The 18,381-nt window shown below is 47.4% G+C and overlaps 2 protein-coding genes across 3 annotated transcripts in view; both read right to left on the bottom strand.

Moving 5' to 3' along the window:
* Positions 1-4,830: 4,830 nt before the first annotated feature.
* On the bottom strand, positions 4,831-12,476 carry TBR1 (T-box brain transcription factor 1). The gene is made up of 6 exons (XM_037140400.2): positions 11,785-12,476; positions 11,069-11,223; positions 10,596-10,717; positions 9,854-10,012; positions 8,729-8,790; positions 4,831-5,689 (listed from the first exon to the last, which is right to left on the bottom strand). Exons 1-6 carry the CDS (start codon positions 12,474-12,476, stop codon positions 4,831-4,833), a joined length of 2,049 nt encoding a protein of 682 aa, XP_036996295.1.
* A 5,003-nt stretch (positions 12,477-17,479) lies between these two features.
* The window catches only part of PSMD14 (proteasome 26S subunit, non-ATPase 14), a 94,122-nt gene continuing 93,220 nt past the window's right edge, over positions 17,480-18,381 (bottom strand). For both annotated transcript variants that reach the window (XM_037140409.2, XM_053665142.1), the window contains exon 11: positions 17,480-17,893. In XM_037140409.2, the coding sequence (XP_036996304.2) occupies positions 17,795-17,893 (99 nt within the window). In that variant the 3' untranslated portion in view covers positions 17,480-17,794. The remainder of the gene's footprint in view (positions 17,894-18,381) is intronic.

Raw genomic sequence — 18,381 nt, 5'->3', positions numbered from 1 at the left:
GGGGCAGGGCACAGGCAACCCATCGTTGTATCTCCCCCTCTTTTTCTTCCCCCCTCCCCCTCTCTTTAAAAATAAATAAAATCTTTTAATAAGTCTCAGCTACCGGTATTAGGCTAAAAATTTATTTTTCAAGTATTAAAATTTATTAAGCAATTGCCCACATACTAAATTAAATATTTTAAAAATTGAAAGTGTATCACTGATATTTAAAGTTTCTAACTTCAGAAGTAAGTTTATCTAAAAATAATAATTGCTGCTGTTTCCTCTACGGAAATCTAGACTGGTTTGTTTCCACACAAGATCACAAATTTTATGGGGCTTTTTTTTCCTTTTTCCATGGCTAAAATGCCTACATGATAAATTAATATACACAAGAAAAAAATGCTGCCCCTGAAGACAGGCTGAGCATTTTATAAGTCACCTATGACCACACACACATTGCCCAAAGGTCGCCGTAAAGAGTTTTCAGTTCTCCTGTTAATATAAATGGCCGACACTCAACAAGGCTTTTGTTCCTAGCTTGCACCCTAAACAAAAGGCAGAACATCCTTGAAACCTTCAGTGCTAAAATGATAAATACTTAACATCACCAAAAAAGTGGATCCCAAAAAGTGGATCACAAAGAGTTTTAGCAGGACGATGTGTAAGAAAATGCAACTGCAGAAGGTAAGAGGGTCCGGAAAGTTCTCTACAGATCTAAATTACTGCATTTCAAGAGCTCGGGTGTACTGGTAAGTCACTGCTAAAAAGGCAGAAACAACCAGAATTTTGAAGCAAACATTCGGTAAGTACCTGCTAGGCCCAAAAAGGCTTTCACGCCCTAAATCCCAATAGACGGCCGGGCGTGCCTGCGGGCCAGAAGGCGAGAAGGCCGCGCCCTCCCGGCAAAGCTAAGGCCTGCGCCGGCTCGGCCTGACTCCGGGCCCGGACTCCCGATCTAGACCCGCCGCCTGGATCCCCGCCTGGGGTCCTTGTCTGGACTCCCGGCCTGAACACGCGGCCCGAACGCGAAGCCAGCTTGCCTCGGCCCAGGCTCCGCGGCCGGCCAGGCTCCCAGACCAGACCGGCCAGTCCCGGCGGAGCTCCCGCAGACGCCCGTGCGCGCAGGCCTGGGCCCTCGGCCGCCCGGAAGGCGCAGGCCCGGGCCACGCCGAGGCCCCGGCTCCCGACCCCCGCGTACGCCGACCGACGGCGTCCTCCCGAAGGTTAAGACCCGGGCCGGGGCAGCGGCCCGGAGCGGGAGCAGCGCCTGCACGCTGCGCGCTCAGCCCCGAGCGGGGGACGGAAAAGGAGTTAAGATGGCGCGGGGTGCGAGTAGCCGGAAGGCTTGATCCAGAAAACAGTGCTAGCCGAACGCTCCCTTTCCTTCTTCTTTCCCTTTTGAAAACTGACTCTGCAGTTAACGGGGAGGAATCGTCGTCCCTCTGTCCTCACCCTGACCTCTCCACTCACAGAGATAAAAAGGCAACTCGAAATCTAAACCCGGACACCTACTCTGATTCCCACTGGTCCTCCCAAATTCAAACTCTGATTTCCTTGGAAGGGCAGCAGCTTCTCAGATACATGCACAGTGTCACTGCACTAGACAACTCAGACTCCTTGAAAGCGAAGAGAAATGATCATGCTTGAAGGGACCAGGAAAGCACACGGCCTCCGAGAGGAGCGCGTAGCTGCATATTTACCTCGTGCTGACTCAGTCCACGCAGCAGATGGTGGCAGAGCTGCAAGGGAACCGACCACCCTAGTTTTTAAGTGCTTCCCAATAGCAGCCAAAGTGCGTCGTTCAGTACAAGTCACTAGGTGCCTATGCACTCTAACCTCGGCCTCAAAGAGCTCGCTTGAGCACTTGACACCTTTGCTCGCGGTGCCAGTGGCCCGAAGGCAGCGAGCAGGGCTCGGGCGCGCTCGGGCCTCGGCCCACGGCGCCCTCCTTACCGCACGTGCGCCCCCAACGCGGCCCTGAGCGGCGAGGTCGCGGGACCCTAGTCTCAGTGGGCAGATCACAAGAACACACTGCTCGGCTTCAATCACTACCCAGACACCGTGTTTTGTACTTTTCGTCCTCCTGTTTAGTTCTTAAGTGTGGGAAGGGAGAAAAACACAAAGGAAAATCAGTCATCGCTTTACTAGGTGGCAGACAAAACTCCGAGGAACGCCGTCTAGTGGCGAAACTGTTCGGGGAAGGCAAATTGGCTTCGTTACCCCCTCTAATTTTCATTTCAGTTGGAACTTTGAAAACCTCTTTGAGTCTGCCAAACTGCAAAGGTGAGACAGGGTAATCTCTAGGTGATGGTAAACTTAGTCCCCGTAACCTGAGTCTGGCCAAAACCAAGCAAGAGTGTTGAACCATTTTCCACCTCTCCTGTATTTTTCCTTGGAGACAAAGTACAAAAACCGCTTCTCCACAAGATGAAGTCAGAGCTCTGCGGATTCTTGACTAATTCTCAGCGACTCCCCAAGCTGGACTATCCACATTTCTGCATTTGTTCTCCAGGGATGGGGATCTGGCCTGGGCAAGACTGGCTCAGAGCCACTGTAGAAAGGATGGAGCAATGCCCCCAGATACGTCCCAAATGAAGTTTTAAGTTCATTATTAAAAACTGCTCTTTCACAAGTTGGTCACCCCATTCCGACCCCGCTCAACACCCACCCTCTCCCAACCCTCAAACCAACCACTCAAGAAATGTAGGCCATTCCGTGTTTGCGTTTACAGATTTGCCACTCGCCTTCAAGGCCCCGTACTTAAAAAGCCAGAATTTTCGACTTCTGCCTAAAGCTGCGTGCGGTCAACAGCCTGATTTGACATGCATTTAAATCACACCCTACCCTTACTCAAAGCCTCATGCCTTTACTTTGTAGAATTTAAAGAAATTCTTAATTCCTTACTAAAGACCTTCCTTTTTCCTGTTCGAATTATTTCCAACTTCAGCGAGATCAGACAGATATGATGAAGTGCATAAATTTTCCTGAAAAAAAAAATGAGTGCAACAAAGTGAAACGACTCACAGGGAACTAAATAACTGTAAATAAGAAGGAAAAAGGGAATTACTGGCAGTGCTATAAAGTAAACTTAAGGGGAAAATGGAGATGGTTTCCATTCAACAGGCTGCCCCTTCCTCGAGGTCATTCTTCCTTAATCCTTAAAACTAACCACCTATAATAATTATTCTCAAACTGTAAACTGCGTTCAAACAGCATAGTGTTTTACCAGATTTATTTTACTTGTTATACACAGACGATACAAACAAGCAAAAAACAAAACGTTTCTCAATGGAGTGTGTACTTGTATAAATTATTCAGTTCACAGACAAACGAAACAAATATAAAAATCACAACATTAGATTTACAGAAGGGCCAAAATATACACACGTTTAGACCCTGAATTCCTATTAGGAAAAATCCCCCCCATGGGCTGGAATCTAGATTGAATATTGTGTATGATGCATATTTCACATTAATTTTAAAATACAAAAAAAGTATAGGCTTGCTACACAACATTAGAAATGCTACTAATCTATTTCCAGGGGGAAATGCTCCTTTTTAAATATAACAAGACTTGGGGGGGAGGGTCAGTCTTACTTGCAATAATGCTAGTGTTTTCCCAAGGAATTCAAATTTCAGCTGTTCCTAGGTGGTGGGGAAATCATTTTCAAAACTAAAATGCAGTAAAATATACAACTCACACAATTCATCACTAGACTACACTATAGTTACCAACAATTCAATCATCTATATCATTAGTGGAATATTCATTACAAAGATTTACAGCATATAAAGGTGAAGAGGGGACTGAAAAGATATTCAGAAACAGTTTGTCAGCATATTTGGCACCTGCACACACCAGTAATGAATTTGGCACTTTGGGGGAAAACAAATAAGGCAAAATAATATTGCTATGTTGAGCTATTCTGTTTAGAAGGGGAAAGGAAAAAACATACAACTCCAGTTAACTTTGGGTTGTAGGCGTCATGCCACTTAGTCGGCTCGCCTATGGACAGGCATCTGTCCTTCGCAGGTGTTTGGTCCGATTCTCCTTAGCTATTTGTGTCATTAGGGCACAGAGCAATTATTTTATGCAACGGATTGAGAAGTGAGAAATTCATCATTATCAATCAAGTATTTCAGGTTTCTAGAGCCACTCAGAATAGTTAATTATCTCACCAGAAAAAAAAAATTAAAAGGGGAGAGGTGGGTGGAGAAAAAAGGAAAAGAATGAAAAGGTTAAGCATGAACTGGTTTTGTGCCTTGACGATGAGAATAAAAACTAGCCATTCATTACAGTAAATTAACACTATATACAATCATTTCACAGGCTTTGTTCCACTAAAAGTATTAACATCCCTACCATCCATCCATCCATCCACTCGGGGATAAGAAAGGACGCGCTGGGTGGGTCCAGATTCTAGAGTCAACAACCTATGGTTAATGGGAAGGCCGAGACTGACGAGTCCGAATCGCTGCTGTCTGACAGGACTGCCGCAGGTCTCCTGAAGGTGAAGGGTGTCCTTACAAGAAACAGAAGGAGGGGGGGGCAAGAAAAAGACGAGGGGAGGAGTGTGAGGAGTACAACTTCACAGATGGAGAGTAAGTAAGAAAACCAAATGGTTTACAGCCAAGTTGGAGGTCGGTGAGCTAACTGCAGTGCAAAAAAATGGTTAAAATCACACTTGGAGACCTGTGCTTATTCGCTGCAGACGGTAATCGAGGGTCAAATAAAATGGGGGGCGGGGGGCGCACGGAGGGGTCTGGGAGGAGGAGCCGGGAAGAGCAGTGAGGGGCTGGCGGGGTCCCGGCCGCGGCGGGGCGCGGGGCCGGCCGGGCAGGGCCGGCCTAGCTGTGCGAGTAGAAGCCATAGTAGCCGCCTAGGTCCTTGGCGCAGTTCTTCTCGCAGTCCCGTTGGGCCAGAACCTCGCTCTTGAGCGGCGACGAGCTCTCGGACACGGGCGTGTCGGCAGGCGAGATCCGCCTTCGCTTGGCCTGCTCGTAAATCCCCGAGTCGCTCGAGTCGATGGACTTGATGGAGGAGGGCGTCTCGATCCAGCTGGAGTCGGACAGGTCCTTGGGCTTGGCGTCCTCGGCCGCGCCCGGAGGCAGCGGCGAGCGCTCCGCGGCCAGGCCCTCCGCCTCCTCGCCCAAGTAGGGGTTGGCGCCGGCCATGCGCGCGGCGGCCGCGGCGCTGTTGGGCCAGCAGGGCAGCACGGAGCCCGACTTGGCGCCGCAATACTGCGGGGGGCTGCGCGCGCCCCAGCCCGACGGGTCGGCGTAGTAGCCGAGCGGGCGGCCGGTGCAGCTGGCCGCCTGCAGGGGCAGCGCCTTCACGCCCGCCGCCGCGTAGGACAGCAGCGTGGCCGCGTTTCCCGCGAAGTCCGTGGCTGTGTCGTAGGCCGACGCGGCGAAGTCCAGACGGTTGTTGGCCGGCGTCACAAACCAGCGCTGCGGCGACGGCGCGCCCGGGTCCTCGGCCTGCTGCGGCGACAGCAGCCCGTTGGTGTGCGGCACGCTGCGGTCCGTGCCCGGGCCCGGGCCCGCGCCCGCGCCGGGGTGGAAGCGGGCCTTGGCGTAGTTGCTTACGAACTGGTCCTGGAGGAAAGAGCCGGCCATAGCGTAGCGAGCTCCGGGCACGATCTGCGAGCGCGGGGAGTCGTTGGGTGAGGGGGTCAGGCGGTCCATGTCGCAACCCGTGTAGATCCTGTGAGGGAAGGAGAGAAAGAGAGAACCGAGGGGTGGCGCAGAGGTCCCTTCGGGGGACGGAAGGAAAGACCACCACTTTTCACCCATAACTGCACTTTCTATTTGTAACTTGTCATCCAGGATGGAGAGAGACGAAAGGTCACAGACCTGCATCCTCCCCGAAATCGTAATTTAAAAGGGACCAATTTGTCTATTCAGGAACCTAAAAATGATACAATTTTTTAAAGGCTTCCCTCGTCGCTTGTTCTCACTCGCCAAGTGTATAGAGGACGGAGAGAGGAGCACAGCAGCGGGTTCCCATCTCACATCTTCAGTATATGCAGAAGGCATGGCAGATCAAAGCAGGGAGTAAGGTGTTATTTGCCCAGTGGGCTTTTCCCTCAGCGCTGGGAGTTCCTGAGCCAAATTTCCAAACAAGGTACCCACTCCTCCACCCTTTTAAGACAACTTTCTTCCTTTTGACACACCCGCAGGCCGTCCAAGTCGTAATAAAAAAATAAATAAATAAAAATAAACCCTGGCCTTCACCAGCCTTCTGATACCGGAGGACGGCTGCTGGAAACCCCCACGATACTGACTGGTTTCCCAAGTGTGATCCTTTCACTTCTACCTCTACCAATGCGAACAAGGATGACTACTTGGAAACGAAGTCAACAATCAATACAGTTCTTTTACAAAAAAAAAAGCATTCCTTACTCTGACCTTCTCTACCTATCTTTTGATTTCCTTATTGGAGAAAAAGAAGAAGAAGAAGAAGAAGAAGAAAAAGAAAAGAAAAAACCCCACAAAACTTTGGGGCAAACTGTTACAGTAGTTATAAACTTCCTTCAAGCAGTTTCCCACTAATAATAGCTAACTGCATACAACTTGACCGTGTGCCAGGCACTGTCGTCTAGGACTACACAAACAGTGATTGATTTAACCATCACAATCCTTGGAGTTAGGTACCATTGTTATTCCACTTTACAGATGAAGAAACTGGGGCAAGGGGAAGTTTAAAAACTTGCCCTATCAGTAATTGTCCAGACAGTAATTGTGTTACTGGGAATTACCTTAGATAAAATAATCAAAGATTACCCCCAGGCCCTGGGCCTAGAAAATTCCATTAGAATCGAGGGGGAACTAGACATTGGAACTAGACATTGGATCAAGATAGGTAGAAGTACCCACATACCCACATGCCTCTCTTTCTATTTAGCTCACACATACATGGTTTACTCTTTAATCAACAGACTGTTTTGAAAGAACCCTCATTCTTGTCAGACCTTAAGCCTTTGGGGAGGAGATTCCCTGGTGAGTGGCCAAGCGACCTGCTAGTCCCCTGGACTCTTACTGCTCTCTCAGTTTCTCCAGAAGTTAGCCAAATAGCCAACATAACAATGGAAAGGAAGAGTATTATAAACCATTCTACTTTTTCCTAACCCCTAAAAAGCTGAAGTATCCATTCATATAGATAAGAAGTTTTTTTATGAAAAATATGATTTAACAACCAAAGGGAAGTGGCTTTCCCAACAGAAGTCAGCCAGAGGAGAGGCAGGTGAGGGTTACCCTGTGGCTGCTCAGATCCATTTTGCTTACTGCACAAGATTTCTCTCCTGAAATGTAATTCCAGTTTCAAATAACAGAAGTAGAGGAAGGCAGAAAGGGAACATAACCAGCAAGGTGCAAATATCTTCTCTGTTTATTATCACAATACTTTAAAAAGAAAGAAAACAGTCTGCAGAAGATATAGTTTAGATGCCCATCCAGGTCCCAATCCACTTGGGATTACCAAATTGATTTGTGCAAAATAAAATGCTTTGGAACAGATGTTCACAGCAGAATTGAAAGCTCAAAATCTACAAGACCCCCTAGCAGAGACCAATATCTCTGGTCTCCTGAGCCACACACTTTCCACTGTGCCGGGTCCACCCTTTCAGATTGAGAGAACTAGAGCAGCCAAGTTTTTATTCTAGGGAGTCCCTGGTGAGGTTTGCTTCCTTACTTCTAAGAGATGCACACGATGGTTATAGGGATTAATAGCAATGACTCTCTTTTCAATTTGCTGTAAAAATATAGGAGGTGATGCTGGTATAGAAGCAGCCACTGCCTCTCTCTATAAATTTAATCTATTTCTAGTCAAAGACATCTTCAACTTTGTAGCTCTCTCCCAGGCACTTAATGCAAGCTGTGAAATTAAAATTTTTGAACCCTTCCCTTTTATAGTCAGAAAAAAGTGTGAGGATCCCCACAATCCAGATATAGATTTTGCTATATAACACTATCTGAACTCTTAGGCAGTGCACCAGGACTCTGAGCAAGAACGCTACAACCAGCACAGAAAGCACTGTTTACACCTGCTGTTGCCCCCAGAGGACAGCGTGTTGACAGAAAAGAAAGGGAGCACTGGAGGCTCGGAGAAAATGGAACCAACGCTTTTAATTAAAACACGTTGAGAGATAATATTATTTTCTTAAAGTTTACAAATAATACACAGCAACAGCACCCGGGTCCTTCCCCAATGCCTGAAATGACTACTGTAGTGGCTCTGCTCATGAATTTGTGTTGGGTGCACATTTTTATTCAGTCCCCAGTAAACTTGCACAGGAAAAGCTATTACACAAAACTTAGAAATGGGTAAATAAAAGTCACATATGCCAAGGAAACTGTAACAACTGCCAGAGCCACATGCACTTTCAGGCAGAATCGGGAGGTCTCAGACACAGACAATCTGAGTTGAGCATCTGCAGCGCCACATACAACTCCCGCACCCAGGAACCAGGGCAGCTTCCCCTGCCAGCCAGCCAGCCTCAGAGGCCTGCCAACAACTCTGTAATTCATAAGACAGCTAAAAATAGGTGGAGGAAACCTTTGACCAAAACTACTGAAGTGCTAAGCCACAAGGTCACCAGAGAGAAAGGGAGCTGAGAAAAGGTAGAAGGAAACAACCTTGTCTTCACACGTTCTAGCTTCTGAAAGCCTGGTACATAACAATCCACCTTTGACCCTAAAGCTCCATTCCACAACTACTTGAGAAAGAAGATACAAAATTACTTACGTGTCATAATTATCCCGGAATCCTTTTGCAAAGGGGTTGTGATCTATTTTCAGTTGTGTAATCTGGGAAAAAGAAAAAAAAAGATTAATATGATCTCACCTTCCACACAGGAAGGAGGATTGGGTGTTTGAGAGAATATATCATCTGCCATTTTTTATTGGGACTTGGGCCTATGACTTCATCACATAGTAAGGCTTCCCTACTGAAAAAGTTGAGGGAATGGATGGAGAGAGAGAAAGAAAAAAGTTATCATGCAAGTAATGAGAAACGTCTTTAAATTAACGACGACTAAAGTTGAAGCATTGCTTTCCACTAGCTCTCCTATGTGTTCTAAATTGGTCCAAATGCACATTTTTAAAATGCTTGTTACAGGAATGTACTGAGACAAAAGTCTCTAAGGCGTATTCGAATGAACACCAAAATCGCCTATTTCAAATGTTTCACCATATTTTTAAAAGTTGGTTGCTTCTGAGCCACAACTTGAAAACATACAAGTTGCTCTTAAAATTAGTTTTCTTTTTGCAAACTTGACAATGATGAAGAGGTTCAAGAGCTGGAAAACTCATTCCATAGCCCATCGTAATTTAATTTATTGTAATTTTTACATATACGAATTAGTGTATTTTTTGATCGCCCCGAAAATGATGTTTATTTCAACCATCAGCTCTGAGACTTTTTAAAATGTGTGTGTGTGTGTGTGTGTGTGTGTGTGTGTGTGTTAATGCCACAGATTACCAAGAATAGAAGAATAAAATGCAGGGGGATATCTGCTTGTTTTCTAAGTGGAAGAGGGTTTTTTTTTTTTAAGCAGATTTAAATATGTTCTAGTTTGAGGACTAAATTGAAAATCCCAAAGAGAAGAGGCCCTAGAAACCCTGAGCACCTGTAACGTAGCCTGGATGACCCGCCACGGAGACGTAGAGGAAACGTTTCTCCACGGGCTAGATGCTTAGGGAAGGTGCGCAGCAGGCCCCTATCCCTTCGTCTAAAAGGCTCAGCAGAGCCAGCTGTTGCTGCTGTTACTGCCCGAACCGGAATGGCAAGGGGACCCCCGCCAGCGCCGGGGGAAGCGGGTGAAACGGGTGCGGCCCGCCGCGCGCCCAGCCCCCAGCCAGGACTCCTTACATCGGTGTTCTGGTAGGCGGTGACGGCGATGAACTGAGTTTCGGGGAAAGTGAACGTCTGCACGCGGCCGGGCTGGCTGGTGTCCTCTGTGCCGTCCTCGTTCACTTCCACCACATGCAGGCGGGGCTGGTACTTGTGCAAGGACTGTAAAACCACCATCTGTCCCGCGGAGAGAAAGAGAAGCGCCGGAAGGCTCGTTAACGCGGTCGGTGTGCGCGGGGCTGTGCGCCGAGGGCCGCGCGGAGCCGCGAGGAGCCAGCCCCGGGGCAGCAGGACTGCGGGGCTGGCCCGGCTGGTGACCCGCTGGCTGGGGCAAGACAGCCGGCTCTCCTCTGGGAGCGGGGATCGCCCTAGCACCTGCGGAGAGCAGAACCCGACCGCCCGATCCTCAGGGCCCTTCTCCTAGTCGTCCTTTAGCGAGGAACAAAGATTTTCACAACCCGCAGATCCTGTGGGTTTCCTTCTCGAAATCTATCTAGTGTTTGTACTTGGTTAGGTCGTGAAATAGGAATTGGGCAGGGAGCGAGAACAACTTTATAGGTCATTCATATAATTTTTGAGGGTGGGAATAGAATTTTTAAAGTATTTTTAATGAAGCCAAGAAACAGGTATCCAGTTTTTCGTGCTAATTTAAACTAATGAACTGAATGTTGCGGGTTGGAGGGGGGGCGGTGAGAGAGAGAGAGAGAGAGAGAGAGAGAGAGAGAAAGCGCGAGCAAGCGAGCGCGCTTGAGCCACTGACCTGCCCATTGTTGTTTGAAGCTCCTTTGTTGTTTGTAAGTTTTAATTTTCCAAAAGAGATTTCTTGGCGCATCCAGTGAGCCCCCGTATTGGGGGAATCCGGATGCATATAGACCCGATTTCCTAGAGAAAGAAATACGTTGTTTACATATGTCCTGGGCACTGCCCAGTCCCCACTCCTCCCTGTGCAGGACACACGCGTGCACACCCCCCTTATTCCACTGTGAGGCCCATTAGCCAGGGCTTTTTAGGCCGCTTTTTCTTCCTATTAACTGGGAATGATTAAAACGGCTTTTTTGCATAATCCTCCCCCTTCTCACCGCTCAGTCTGTCTGTCCCCCTATCCCCCTCGTTTCCTTTTAAGAGTCACTGGGCGATCGTTTTAAAAGTCGCTCGAGCCAGTCCACAAAGGCTTTAATTAATCACTCTCACCTAAATAAGTGTCAGGAAAACGTGTTAATTGGAAGGACTTGCCTTGCACATTGGTGTCCGCTTTGCCGCAAGGAACCCATTTGCCTCCTTGAAACCTCCAGTGATTGGGATCCGCCAAAATCACATCCACAAAAATATTGTAATGAGCCGTGGGATCGAGACCAGAAATGTTAAAACTTAAAAAAGGAAACATGCGCCTATTTAAATTAAGGGGGGAGGGAGAAAACAAGGGGGAAAAAAACATAAATGTTAAAGATTAAATGCAAGAAGCGAGGCGCCAGATAGCAAAGCAAAACTTGTTCTCGCAGCGTTGGGAGCGATTGTTAGCAGGGTTAGGAAAGGGGTGGAGGGGAGGAAAAGCAGTGCGGCCCCGGCCGGTGAGCGGGCGCGGGGAGGCGGCAGGGATCACTGCCCAGGTGAAGAGCAAGGCTGGGGACCCGCATCCCCACCTGTCGTGTATCCGGGCGTCCCTCCCATCTAGCGGCGGCTGGCCCGGTCCCCCCCCCCCCTCGCCTTTCTCCGGCCACTGACTGCCTCTCCGTCCACCTTTCTAGAGAAGGATCACCCCACCCCACCCCCAACATCATGATCCACTGTGGTTCTACCTTTCACTTCCCCTTTTCCCAAAACCCTGCAACTCTCGGGAGCACCGGAGCGCCTGCCACTCCGATCCCGACCCCAAATCGTCGCTGCTGCGGCGATCATAACTTGCCCCTGGGCCGCGCCTGGAGCAGCGACCGCCGCGAATGTAGCATTACCTTCCTTGTTTGGTGATGATCATCTCCGTTTGGTGCCGGTGAAATTTCAGCCAAAGGGGCCTGTTGCACAGGTACACCTGCGCTTTGCCCGGCACGAGCCCCGGCTGTGTGGAAGAGAACTGGTAGAAGGGAGCTCCTTGGTAGGAGTGGCTGTACTGCTGTGGGTAGGGGTAGCCGGCCGCGGGGTAGCCCTGCGGTGAGGAGTTGGACAGGAGGCTGTTGTAGGCTCCGTTGGTGATGACTGGGTGGTGGGCCATGTAGCGGCTGGGGCTGCCGATGGAGAAGGCGGGGTGCGCGGGTCCGTGCTGGCCGGGGTACGGGAACATGGCACTGGGAGCAGTGGCCGCAGACTGTGGCTGGCTAGACTGAGAGAGGAGGTAGCGATCTGCAGCAGAGCCATCGAAACTGTGACGAAGCTCAGAGACCCCCTCCAAGACAGGAGAGAGTTTACTTCTCTGGACGTCCCCTGGTGAGTCCTTGGAGTCAGGAAAATTGTCTGTATCTGACTGATTCGTCATCCCCCTGGTAATTTTTTTCAAAGGTGAACTTCTCTCCAGGTTGTCAGTCGTCGAGATAATGGGATGATCGTGCAGGACAAGCTCAGATCCGCCTGAATGTGGGTAGCTGCTGCTCACATTGAGAAATTTCTTGGAGAGCATGATAGAAGGAGAGAGGCAGTGCTCCAGCTGCATAGCTCTAGAACCTGAACACTCGCCCTCCTGTCCCTGGTTTTTAAAGTCCTATTTATCATAAACTAGAAATCCACAGACCCCCTCACTAGACAGAAAGCACTTCATCCAGCAAATGCTTCTCAAAGGTTTGATTTACTTTTTTTTTTCCCTGGGAGAAGAGATTGGCCAATTGACACTATGCAGCAATCAGAAAAGGCTCGCTCACTTTTGATCTTGCTGCTTGTGCAGCCGATGAAACGGCTCCTGCCATTGGTTAACTGCTGACAGTAATTTAATTAGATAGACATTAATTAGGATAATCACCTGGCTCCTGGTCGCGATGATCGTGGCAAATGGAAGGGGCTGATTTTATTGTTGGCTTGGGGGGTGGGGAATGTGTGTTGGTCTTACGTGAGCACTGTTGTGTCACCTTTAAGCTTTGTGACCACTGCTTTAGGAAGATTCAAAGATGTGCAATTTACTAAACATTTTCCTACCCCCCCCCTTCTTTGGAACTGAGGGGCGGCGGAGGAGGGAATTCGAAGATGCTAGGAGACTTCGGATCTGAATGAGCCAAATATTCTGTTGAATGTAACAATTTCAAGTGCAAAGTATACAAAGCTCGAGCCGGTGGCCTCTTCTCGCCCTGTAAAAGTTCCACAGTCTGTCTTTTCCAGCTAATCCAGAAGCACACAACACCTGAGCCAGTCCTTTGTGAGCGCGTCCTGCCTGTCCTCCCCGACCCCCACCCCAGCGCACCCCTTTTAAGTACATTCGCTAGACAAACAAACAAACAAACAAACAAACCGCTGCTACCGAGAACCCCGGCGTTGAAAGTGGGCGGGAAGAGGGAGAAGTGGGGGTGAAAAGCAGCAACTCAGCCACCCATCCACCCACCTCGGGAAGGTTCGGTTTCTTGAGTGAGCACAAAAACAATGACAGTCTTATGATCTTCTTTTTAAGTTTTGAAATAATCATACGCTGTCGGGCTGAAGTGCCTTGATGTATTTTCAGTGATGTTTACGAGGTCTTAACTAAATATTTTATCAGTGAGCTCCGTGGCATATTATCTGAAGAGCATCTACTGGGGGCAGGAGCCCTGCGTCCCTCGCGTCTCACTGCACTTCTCTCTGAGTTACTGGCTTGGCGACAGGTTCACAAGCCTCGGAGAAACAGAGAGGACAGAGTCCTTGTGCAAATCGGTTCGCTAGAAGCGCTGATCTGGGGAGACAGAGTGGAAGTGTTATCAACGCAGCGATCGTTACTGAAGACTCGGGTGTGCGCGCCCGCGCGCGCCCGCGCAATGTTTATATAATCTGGAGGAAAGGAAAAGAATCCATGCCAGTAATTTTAAAATGCGGGAAAAAAATTGAGGAGAAATAGAGAAAAATAGCAATTTAAAAGGATGCTGGCATAAATAAAAGCACGAGGCCAAAGGCGACCCCCAGGTGTAGGAAGACTCCGAGCTCGCTCTGCGCAGAGCCAGCCCCCACCCGGACCCGAGGGTCCAGAGCAGCAGAGACCCGAGGCGCCCAAAGCGGCTGGCGCTGGCGCGGCACCCGCGGACCTGCCCTCCTGAGGTTTTCCCGGGATGCGGAGCCGCGCAGAGCGTGAAGGGGCTGGCGGATAGGCGGGCGGCTCCACGCAGGGCACTGCTGGGGCGGGCAGGCGGCGGGCGAGGCCGCCCCCCCGCGCTCCGCCCCAGCCCACCAGCTGCCCGGCCCTGGCTCATTATCTAAGGTCCCGGAGCGCCCCGAGAGAGAAGGCCCTCCAGGGCCCTGGGGCCCTAGGGATCCTCAGAGGAAGCCGCCGCCGGGGAGACTGAGGACGCGCGGGCGAGCGGTGTGTGACACAGACCTGGGGGCACACACTCTTCGGAAGGCACGGCCCGGCGCCTCCGCTCGGTGTGGTCTGCGCCTTCCAGGGAGCTTGTCTGTCCTACCCGGGCCCAAGCGGCTGCCTGAGTGAGAGCGTCGGTTGGGTCTTTGGGTGGGGCCTGGGCACGGTCAGACCGTGTTTAGCCAGACCCGACCGACGCCTAGGCGGGCGCGGTCTTAGGTTCGGGCCTCGCTGGGCACTGCGGCCTGCGCAGAGTTCAGGCTGCGCCCTTGAGGCGGGCTGGCCACCCAGGCTGCAGAAGGCACCAGCTGAGGCTTCCAGCTGGGCGCCGTGCGCCGCGAGCAGTGCCCGGAGCGGGCGGCCTTGGGCTGGACAGGTTGATGGCCAGATGTCCCACATTCAAGCAGAGACGGTTTGCTGGGAGAAAAATACAGCCAGACCAATTTTTCCATTTGGAAGCAAGTCTCAGCTCCTTGCCTGGAACCTTCATAAACCAAGCAGGGCCTTAGATGTTGAGGCTTCGAGTGGGGTTGGGGACTGTAGCTATGACATTATTTGACAGGTTTTGTTTTTTTTTCTGCCTTTTACCTTCCATTGCCCTTTCTCATGAAAAGTTTTTGCTTTATTTTGGCTTTTCCCCCCTTTCTCTGATCATTAAATTCTTTGTCCCTGCATCTCCCCTCTCCATTGCTTCCAAAGTTACCCCCTCCTTCCTCAGTGGGACACAGAGCCTTAAACGTGTAGCAAAAAGGTAAGACTCCACCTGGGCTTTTTGAGGCGTTGTCATACCTAGCATCCTGAATTGCCTTTTTAAAAAAATGACGATGACTAAAATGAAATGTCGAACTATAGAGAAAGGTTCGAGTGCACATCCCTCAGTTTTTAAGGAATTGGAGTAGGAGATACATGTGCAGTCACTTTAAATGATCAGTACAAAGTCCAGTGACTCGCTTATAGGCTGTGCCTTTAATTTATACACGCTCAAGAAAAACTAAGGTTTGCCCCAGGACCGGAACACCTGCTCTTGAACCATATTTATGCAGAGCAGGGCTTCTCTAAGTGCATATGAACTATGCCAGGATTATTTTGATTTATGGCTGGAGTGGGGCCTGAATTCTGTATATATGTAGTAAGGTTCCAGAAGACTCAGGTGTCCCTATTCTATGCAAATCATACTAAATAGGTTGGAACTTTCATGTCCCCACACTAGTTTAAGAGAAAAGCCGGGACATCTCTACTAGAGGCAAGTAAAACTTTTGGTTCTAGTGCTGCTTTAATGCTGTATAGTACTTGAGTAGAGATGCTCACATAAACACACACAGCTAAAGTGGCTCATTGAGCCTGTGATTCAGTAAGTGGTTGCAATGCCTAACTGGGCCTCAGCCATCAGGCTGCTGCTAAAACAGCAATACATTCTGACACAAAGGTATATTCAATGAGCTTCTCTGGGCACCCTAATTCTGACAGACTCCAAATCTGCAAAGAAAATATACATTTTTGGTAGCAGGAGGGATTCTGATGTGGTTTTGAAATGAGAATGTCCTCAACATGAACCAAGTGAGAGAAAGTTGTGGGTGGCTGTGGAGTCCAGGAGTATGAGGTGACCACATAAGAGCACAAGAGACAAGAATTGTTTGAGCCTTCTCAGTCACTGTACTCACTCAGGAGACAGTTTCAGGGGTCTAAAGTGAAAAAACCCACAACAACAACAACAAAAAGGTACTTCCAAACAGAATGTTGAGAATAACGTCCTTGCGTTATTAAGGCCTTCTTCTGAAGGCATATTGGACCAAAAAGTACTATTAGCTCTAATGAACAGTATCTGTGAAAATAAGCTGTAGAACCTTGTTTACTTAAAGGGAAAAAAATCATGTACCCCACCCCCGCCCAATGGTCCACACAGTTTAAATTAGGCAAAAGGAAACCTTTCACCTATATTCTAATTGTAAATGATCAGTTGTAATCCCAACAATTAAATACATATTACATGTCCTACATAAAATATGCTGTCACTATAAAGATGAAACCCCAGGAAAAGCAAGAAATGTTCAGAATGTCTCTTATTACATCAAAAAGAAAAAGAGAGACAGCGAAACACAACAAAATTTAACCCACTGCCACTTTTAGTTTCTCCGAGCTTATTAGGTGAGTAATAAAAACCCAGAACTGTTCAAACAGGACAGGATTTTGTTCTACCACTTCATTCATACCATCTCTAGTACAGGCTAAGTCTAAATTCTAAGTCCTAAGGAAAACCCTCCTTTAATGAAGCCTCAGAAACATTTTCTGTCATATTCTCACAAAGAGTGTAGATAAGAATGAAGTCTGTCTCCAGCCCTTGGCAGGGTGGCTCACTTGGCTGGAGTGTCCTCCTGAGGCCCCAAGGTTGTGGGGCACATATAAGAATCAACCAGCAAGTGCATAAATGCATAGAAATCATTGTTTCTCCCTTTCTAAAATCAGTAAACAAATTCTTTGTCTCCCTATGTTTTGCCAGCACCCCTTGGTGCATCCAGTGTGGTGCTGCGCCATGAGTGAATGTTAATGGGGATGAACTTCTGTACATCAAGTTCAAAGCAGGTTGTGGGATGAGGTTATTTACAAAAGCCACCATTAGTCACATTTTTGTCTTTACCAGATTTCTAAGTTAGTTTGAGAAAAGATAAAACAGTAACAAAATTATTCCTTATGTGCTCATATTAAACTCACATTATGGCTACTTTTCTCATTTTGCTTTGAAGACGTTATACAGTACAATATATCTTCTACGGCTGTTTTAGCTGGAAGTTTAGGGGAGTTTGCAGCAGGCAATTCCCACACAATCTCAATGCTATTGGTAGACTACACTCTTAAAAAATGGTAATGTCTACATCAAAATCGTCCCTTCTTAAATGTACTCTTCTGAAATCATGAACATATGTTAACAAGCTATATCGCATATATAATATTAACTTGTGACAAATGCTTTAAATGAAATATGTCAGCATTTTTTTCTGTTACCCACTAATGAGGTAGCCACTCATTAATGACAATCATTTTACATTGGTGAAGTTATCACATTGATGTTGTATGTGTTATGAAATCTTAAAATGCAAGGGGAAACACACCTTAATGTGAGATTTCTAAAGCACCGTCAAACATTATTCTGTGGATTCCACCCAGTGCCAAGAAGACCTCAGGAGACATAGATTGTAAATGTATTTTATTTTGTAAGCAACAATCAAAATATATTTGTGTTACTGATTTCTTCAAATATTAAATGGGATCTTAACAAAATTTGTCCACTTTGATGTATTCTTATACAACTTTGGAATCTGCAAAGACCCTGACTAAAGAAACAGAAGTAATTGCACAACTGAGACTGAAGGCGTTACAGTGCTGTAAATGATGCCAGATGTCTTACATTTAACCAAACACACCTTCAGAGGTCCCTTGATTTGGAGCATTAGGAACAACAGAGTAATATACACTGAAAGTATCTCTAAAAGCTTTGTGTTGCTTTATTTAAAGACGACAGTATCCAACATAGCTGCTAAACACTGGACAATATTTGAAGTCATAAGTACATCCACATGTTCCTCCAAATGACGTTTGGGGTCCTAAAAGGAAAAAAATAAGGAAGAGAAAGAAAAAAAGAACCATATTACTGGGAGATAAATTACTTAGATTTTCTTTCAGTAGCTGATAAAATTAGTCAAGAAAGCCAAACCTAAATTAATATATATTTTATAATTTAACTTTTCTAACATACTGTTACGTTTTTAGGATTTCTAAATCTGGTCAAAGTTTAACTGATAGATTACATAATGAAGTATTGATTTATACAGAGTACATTTAGACTCTGTACCAAAAAAAAAAAGTATCAGAGAAATGTGTATAGGTGCAATCCTTTAGGTTAAACATGATAAAAATCTATATTTGAAATGTCTGAGTTAAACAAAAAGGCTTAAGATTACATTATAGTAACAGAAATTAAATCAAAGTCTTAATTTATATTTAAGCTTAATGCTGAGCCAAAAGAAGTATTTCAGCTAAATCTGAAAGCTTTCAAATAAAGGATATATATTGCACACAATAAAAAACTTTC

The sequence above is a fragment of the Artibeus jamaicensis genome, unplaced genomic scaffold, assembly GCF_021234435.1.
Source record: "Artibeus jamaicensis isolate MK-2021 breed Jamaican fruit bat unplaced genomic scaffold, CSHL_Jam_final contig_391, whole genome shotgun sequence".
NCBI classification, from domain to species: Eukaryota; Metazoa; Chordata; class Mammalia; order Chiroptera; family Phyllostomidae; genus Artibeus; species Artibeus jamaicensis.
This window is presented reverse-complemented; position numbering and strand designations above follow the sequence as displayed.

What these genes read in the sequence shown, in the direction of transcription:
- TBR1 (XM_037140400.2), bottom strand. Translation starts at nt 12,476, where the DNA reads ATGCAGCTGGAGCACTGCCTCTCTCCTTCTATCATGCTCTCCAAGAAA. An exon ending in AGCGGACACCAATGTGCAAG is followed by an intron (nt 10,718 to 11,068) that starts GCAAGTCCTTCC and finishes TTCTTTCTCTAG; the next exon opens with GAAATCGGGTCTATATGCAT. An exon ending in TTCCGGGATAATTATGACAC is followed by an intron (nt 5,690 to 8,728) that starts GTAAGTAATTTT and finishes CTTCCCTCACAG; the next exon opens with GATCTACACGGGTTGCGACA.